The sequence below is a fragment of the Rattus norvegicus genome, chromosome 7, assembly GCF_036323735.1.
Source record: "Rattus norvegicus strain BN/NHsdMcwi chromosome 7, GRCr8, whole genome shotgun sequence".
NCBI classification, from domain to species: Eukaryota; Metazoa; Chordata; class Mammalia; order Rodentia; family Muridae; genus Rattus; species Rattus norvegicus.
In genome coordinates, this window is record NC_086025.1 from 111571828 (window position 1) to 111579101 (window position 7274).

General features: G+C 51.1%; 1 protein-coding gene across 2 annotated transcripts in view; it reads right to left on the reverse strand.

The window, feature by feature from the left end:
* The window catches only part of Cacng2 (calcium voltage-gated channel auxiliary subunit gamma 2), a 127467-nt gene extending 120223 nt beyond the window's left edge, over nt 1–7244 (reverse strand). Inside the window, exons 1-2 of one of the 2 annotated variants that reach the window (XM_017595135.3) lie at nt 6098–7244; nt 5690–5835 (exon numbers count right to left, since the gene is read on the reverse strand). In XM_017595135.3, the coding sequence (XP_017450624.1) occupies nt 5690–5831 (142 nt within the window). In that variant the 5' untranslated portion in view covers nt 5832–5835; nt 6098–7244. Of the gene's footprint in view, nt 1–5689; nt 5931–6097 lie in introns of those variants that run through there. The other variant, NM_053351.2, reaches the window with a different exon arrangement.
* Nucleotides 7245–7274: the final 30 nt, after the last annotated feature.

The following is a 7274-nucleotide window of genomic DNA, read 5'->3' on the forward strand; positions in this document are numbered from 1 at the left end:
TCCCTCTCTCCCCTTCACCCACTCCCCTGTCTTATGCCCATTTTTTATTTTGGAGTGTCACCAACAATGTTTTGCTTTCACTGCTCACTCAAAGACCCAGCCCTGGGTGACATGAAATGCCCTCCCCTTGTAGCTGGTGGGGATTACCTATTCATTCACCAGCATGGGTTGACAATCTGCACTGTCACTATCCTTGGGGGCACAGCGGTGAGCAGAAATGAAGCAATTCTGCCCCTATGGAGCTGCTGGTCTAGTGTCAGGGGAGAGATAAGATCAACGACAACAACAACAACAGACAGCAGCAACCGATACAAGGGGCTGGACAGCAGCAAGTGCTTAGTTAAAACAAACAAATTAATAAAATGAGCATGGGAAGGGATTTCAGAGGGAACAGGAATTGTTGATTGACATTTCAAACACGGCTGAGGACAAGGTGAACAGCTGTTCTCCCAGATGGAACAATTCCTTCACTTATTCAACGGAGTTGCTTAAGCTCTAACCCCTAATCACCCTTGCAATGGGGTGAGGATACTTCCTGTTTTTATAGAAAAGAAAACTGGGACTTAGAGGCCCCATATACCCCAGCTCATTAGGTTGAAGTGAACCCACAAAGTGAACCCAGTTCCAAAGGGTTACAAATGTTTCCTCTTCCAACATCAAGCTTTCTCTGAAAACTCCCACGGTGTACAGGGGCTGTAGAGTTGGGTATTTTCTGAAGCTCGTCATAAACCCATGGGATGATCACACCAAGGACACCTCCAAAGTGAGGGGGTCACAAAGAAAGAGGTGCCCAGTAAGTCAGGTCTAGAGTCCTCTGCTGGGACGTGGTCACTACAATCCCCCAGCATCCTCAGTCTAGTCAAGAAAGAGGAGTAAACTACAGTCATGTCCTCCTGAGAGGGGCAGGGTGGCACGTTGGCAGGTTCAAGTGGTCAAGAGCTCAGACCCTCCTGACTACTCATGCTGGCCCAATGGGTCTCCATCTGATACAAACAAAACAGAACCTGTTACATGCAGGGACCGTGAAAGTAGTCACGGTTCCAGGGCCAGGGCTTTCCACCAGCTTCCAGAACATATAGAGCTTAGGAGAGAGGGGAGCTCCAAGTGTCACAGGGACCTGAGTGGAAGTCCTGGCTCAGTCACTTTCTGCCATGTGACCCTGGTGTGTGCTTCCCTCTTCCCACTCACCTTGGAAGCAGAAGCAAAGTAGAGAGTGGGGGGTCAGCTACGCAGTGCAAGGGCAGGGTCAGGCTTGCCTCGTAGGTGTGGGCCTGCTCGCTGGCAAGCTTCTATCAAAACCTATGTCCTGAGTGGGGAGGGCTGGGGGTGGGGTGGTCCAGGGTCTTTAGGTGAGTTATATGGGGTTTTCCTAAAGAAAAGAAAGTTCTACAGGTGCTAACTAGGGGTGATCTATTCTAGTCTGCCTAAGGCTTCTACTCAGGAGAGGGCCAGGTGACACCTGAATTGTGATGGCTGAAACAAAGACACCTCGCTGCTCCTCTCCCCTTGCTGTAGAGACTGCAGACTATCTCCCCTTCCCTTGGATAGTTTGCCCTCACTTTGGCCAGTCGGGACCTGCACAGTCCAGTGGTGGAGTCTTTTGGCTTCTCGTATTTTACAATAGACTCATGACTCATTATTATTTTTTAAAAAGAATTCCAGGAAGAAAAAACAAATTATTCTGATCACTCTTGTGCTCTCTCTCTCTCTCTCTCTCTCTCTCTCTCTCTCTCTCTCTCTTATAATAATGTTTCAATAATTTCAACCATATTAAGAATCTCTGAGCCAAGATGTTGATAAATATTTCTTGTGCACCTACTATGGGCAAAACTCCTAGATTCTAGGGCCTAGAAAATATCAGGTTATTTCAGAAATATTATTATGACATTAGGGAGTGGTGTACACACACCGGGTAGTCTCAGTCGAAGGTAAGAGTGTCCAGAAAGGCGGGTGGCCTCCCTTAGAGCAAAAGCTCTATTCTTTCTCTGTAGAAACAAGAGGGCATGCTGAGAAGCCTGGAACATTCCGCCATCTTGAAGGCCAGGCGAGGACTTGTGCAGTTCTGAGCTTAGAAAAGACAACCAGGGATGGTGGAGGTGTGAGTTCAAAAGCAGTGGAGGTGCCATTCAAGGACAGTGGAGGTGCAGACTGACTATCTGAGGTACCACGCACAAGCAGGTGGAGACACCCCGGATGCTGCAGGAGCTGGAAAGTTCATCGGGGGGAAGGCATCAAACTGGACAGAGCAGTATTGTTGTTGTTTCTCATACACTGAAGTAAGAGGCACAAAAGGATGGAGTAGGTGAGGATGGCTTGTGGACCAGCCCCTGGCTCTTCCTCTGCAGGGCTGGCAGTCCTGTGGGGGCGAGAGGAGTGGGGACAGAGGGAAGGCCGGAACTGGAGAGCACCAACAGAGCAGGTCTCTAGTCCCTGGAGATGATGCTTCCTCTAAGGTTACAGCAGATGCTAATTCTCCAAGTGGCAAACCACACAACATTCGTGTGCCCTCTTGGAGTTTTGACTAAGTTTGTTTTCTGAAAGAACCAGTTTAGCTCCCCACCCTAGGACTCCTAAGGCAGTTTCTGAGCAGTTCAAGGCTTCCACCCAGCACTCAGTACGTGCCAGGGTCACGCCCAGCCACCTTTCCACCACAGGCTTGAATCCCAGGGAAGACACCGACCTGTCAGGGAGTTCAGGAGTTCACACAGAGAGACCTTTCAGTTATCTGCAGAGGGGAATATTTCCTTTATTCTCCCCTTCCACAGAGTGTGGCCTTAACAGGTGGCTGTTTCCCTTTCTTATCCCTCCACGGACTCATTAATTTCAAAAGCAACCACAGAGGCAAGGAACTATTTCCTGATTCTTCTTTTCATGGAGAGGTAAAAAAAAAAAAATAACCATCTCATGAGACCGCACACAAAAATCCTAATGAAAGATAGAGAGCAAGAGAGACGAGAGGAGGTCAGGCCTGGTTTTCAGCTGCCATTACCAGAAGACTCTCAGGGAGTAAACCGGAAACCTGTTAGCTAGATCTTCAGAGTGGGCACAGAGCATAATCCAAGGTGGGATGGGAGAATCTTTCTGGAATGTCCACTTTCTCACCCTAGACCCTGACTTGAAGAGGCGCCAATAACCCAGCCCTTGTTGAAGCTGTTCTGAACACTCAGAGATGCCAACTTGTCAATACCGTAAGAGCCATGCATGCCGATTCACAGGAATCCCCAAACTCCGGTTTTAGGAAGTGCATGCAGTTTGCAAATCAGCACCAGTCACTTCCTAAGTGACCATGGTGAGGTGGTCCCAGGCTTGGGGAACCCCAAGACTGAAACTGTAGGAAATGAAAAGTCTGGTCAAACAGGGCCCTGAAACTCACTAGCTCTTCCAGCCTGAGCCTCGTGGAAAAGGGACTATTAATCCAGCCCTCCCCTCAGCCTGGAGGCAAGCACCTGGGTTGGGCACCTGGGGACACCGCTGGGGACAGTGCCAAACCCACAGCTCCTGTGAGCATCACACATCCCTAGGAGGTGGGGGGGGGCTGTTGCAATTCTAACACTTTATAGTCGATCGAGGCGGAAGAGAGTACGGCTCGGAGAGAAAGTTAGAGGAGGTGAGTAGCTGCGGACTTGGAACAGATGGGCGTCTAATGAAAATACTTAAGCCCTTTTGATGCACAAGTGACCCAGAGCCGTCGCAAGTCTGCGTGTCTGCTGCGAACCACAAGATGTTTAGAAAATCACAACACTAAGGGATCCGTAAAATAAATAAAAAAAAAGCCCACAAAACCCTGATTTTCAAAAGCACATTTATACCAGGTCACCAATATCCGATTACATTTGCCCTAAAATAAAGACACAGATTTTCTCTAATTTTTCTTGGCTGAAGATCTCTTATCCCTCTAACCAAAATCCAAGGGATGTAAGCAGCTGCCAGGATCATGTCCCCAAAGCAACCCTCATTCCCTCTGCTTTCTTCCTCTTTCGGCATCAAAGCCTGCCATAAATGTTTAATTACATGGAAGCTGCCTCCCCACTGCAAATGACTGGCGCTACGAAAGGCTTTTCATTTTTTTTTTAAAAAGAGAGGCGGAATGCGTGTGTGTAAAACGGTCCCTATTAATTTCCTGATATTGACTCTCTGGCTGGGGAGGAGCACGGAGTGTTCAGCAGAGAGCACCTCTGCAGAATGTTAAAGGCAGCGCTTGGACTGAGAAAGGGTATCAAATGCAGTATGCGTCAAACAGACCATTGCTCAATGAAGTCACTTAGCTATTCAAAACATGTTCAGCCATCACTCAACCGTTTGCACCAAGCACACCGGGAGGGGGCATTCGATGTAAGCTCTTTTCCCAGACTAGTGTTTGGCTTAGTATAGGCTAGACCCCCCTCCTCGCCAGGACCACGTCAGTTTTGCCCTCTCCCCCATCTGCTGGCCCCAACTCCCTGCAGCACCATCCCACGTTGAGCTTAACAAACAGTTCTGCAGTGCTCGCTTCCCGACGCCACCTCAACGGGCCTCCAGGCTTGGTTCACATCAGTGGAACACATACAAGCCTCTTTCCATACAGGGGCATATGTGTCTCTCTGCCTGTCTTCCTATAGGTGGCTTTTGCACACAGACAGATATAGCTATGCAAATTCACTCCTTCCCATTAAAGTCTGTGGGTAAATGCAGCTTGTATGACCTACAGAGTTCCCCCCTCTTGTGTTTATTAACGTGTCCCAAAAGCACATGCCTTCCTCATGTCCTCATCTCCTGGCCTTTACGTTGTGGGAGCCCCTCGGCCCATAGCACATGCAGTACACTTGCCCCAGTGACTCTGCAAGATCAAGACCAACAGCTGACACCCCCACCCATGCTTTCCCATTCCCCCTCAACCTCTCCATGCCCTCGCCTCCTGCCTGCACAGTGCTGACTCGACTTGCTTCTGGATGACAGACATGTCACTCTGCGTGGAAGCAAATCCGCGCTCAGCCTAACCCGCAAGTGACCGCTGTTTATTAGAACTTGGGCTTGTTTCCTGTGAGAGACACATGCATTTTAGACTTCGTAAACCTTAAAACACACACCACACACACACACATACACAGCCAGCCACCTCAAATGATCCGCGGGGCTCGTAGACATTACGAAATGCTCTTGAACTCGACATGAGCTCCTGGAATAATTAGAATCTACCAAATAAGGATTCTTAGAAACAACAGATTTTTTTTTTTAAGGGAGACTTGCAGATGGTGCTGGGCCTGTAACTTTTGAGGAGTGAGGAGAAGAGGAAGAACATTTTTTCTGAATCCTTCATTGCAAAAGGCTGAGCAGCACGCAGAGAAGCAATCATTTTCCCTCCTCATAGGTGGCCAAGCTAGACCCAAAGGCAAACCCTAAGGACTCCAAAGCATCCAGAGAACATCTGACTCTATGGACAATTTCCTGTTTTCACCGTACCATAGATCATTCCAGCGAGGAGGTTTGGGAAGACGGGGATGGCAGCCAAAGAGTAGAGAGTGTGGGTTTTGCCTATTGATTTTCTTTCCTCTGAAACTAACCCAGCCAACCTTGATCTGCAGCAGCGGCGGCGGAGGGAGTGAAGTGGGAAAATGGTGGAATGTGGAGGGGACTTATTTGGAGGCGGGAGGGGGGTGGAGGGGAGGGGAGGGGCGGCGTGGGAAGGGGGAGGAGGTAGGAAATCAAATACCTTCGAGGCAGCAGGTTCTCCATAATCCGGAATGGGTCATAACTTCCTCGTTCTTTTTGCTGGTTTCATTCTCACTGACACTTTTGGTCTTGCAAACCCCTCTGGAGTACAGCCAATAGTCGGTTCCCACAGCGATGGTCATCAAGCTGAAGGCAGCGAAAGCACCAACGGTGGTTAAAAGCATTTGAACACCTCGATCAAACAGCCCCATAATTCTTCATTATATAAACACCCAACCGACTTCTGGTTCTCAGGAGCGTGTGTGTGAGGGTGCGAATGGTAATTCCACTACTAATATAATGGATATATGTGTGAATAGAGAATATGGAGAGATATAAAAAAAGGGAGATAAGAAAGCTCACGGAAAAGTGTGTAAATTATAAAGATCACACGGGAAGAGAGGCTTGCCTTTTGAGATCAAAAAACTGTTCCAGTTGCAGCGATTTTTTTTAAAAAAGGGAAAATAAATAAAAAGACACCCCCCACCCCCCCCAAGTGAGATGCCTTAATCTCTTTTCCTAAAATTCTGGTCTCCAGTTTCCATATGTGATCGCTAATTTGGAGATGGCTTCCACAGCGCGCCAGGGTACAGCCGAATTCTCAACACCATCTCTCATGGTCCGGACCTAGACAGTTAGAGACTGGAAGAGCTGGGAAGCAACCTTCGGTCTTCGTTCGCGGCTCTGCGGCCTGCGCCATGAAAATCCGTGGCTTCGCCAGTTCTCTTCCTTGGGGAGGGAGGGGGTCCTCGGGGTGCCTCCGTTTCAGAGGAGACTGCCCAGTCTTCTGCAAGCCCTCGAGCTCAGCTGCACCGGTGAGGGGGTCTCGCCTCCCATGGTTGTGCCCCGGCGGCGGCGGCGGCAGCGGCGGCGGCGGCGGCGGCGGCAGCAGGGTTGGCGGGCGCGGTGGCGGCAGGACGAGCAGCCGCGGTTATTGTTGTTGGCGGCGGGGGTAGTGTCGGCGAAGTGGGGGAGGGAGGGGGTTTCTCCCGGAGAATCGAGGCGGGGTTCCCTCCCCCGATCCGCAAAGCTCCTTGGAAGCCAGCGAGCGAGAGAGCGATGGGGCGCGCTAGCCGGCGTCTTGCAGCAGGCAGGCCCGCCCGCCTCCCCCGCTCGCGGCCGCGCAGCCCCGGGCCAGGCGCTCCCAGCTACAGCATCGCCGTGGTGCTGAAACGGACAGCTCACCCCGGCCTGGCTCTTCCACTTACTGCATCGCCGTGGTGCTGAACTGGACAGCTCCCCGAGACAGGGCGCTCTCACCTACAGCATCGCCGCGGTGCTGGACTGGACAGCTCTCGGAGCAGGAGCGCCCACCTACTGCGTCGCCGTGGTGCTGAACTGGACAGCTCCCCCACTCTGTGCGCTCCCAGCGCTCTGTAGCCCGCCAGGAGTGGGGCCGGGCTACGGGGCCTCTGTTGTCCGCGGACGGGCCAGGCCGGGCTGCCTGGCCTCCCCGACTCCTGTTCCACAGTTCCGGAATGAGCGCTGTCCAGGGCCTCCTGGAGCTGGGAGGAAGGCGTAGCTGGCGATCTCTCTCTCTCTCTCTCTCTCTCTCTCTCTCTCTCTCTCTCTCTCTCTCTCTCCAC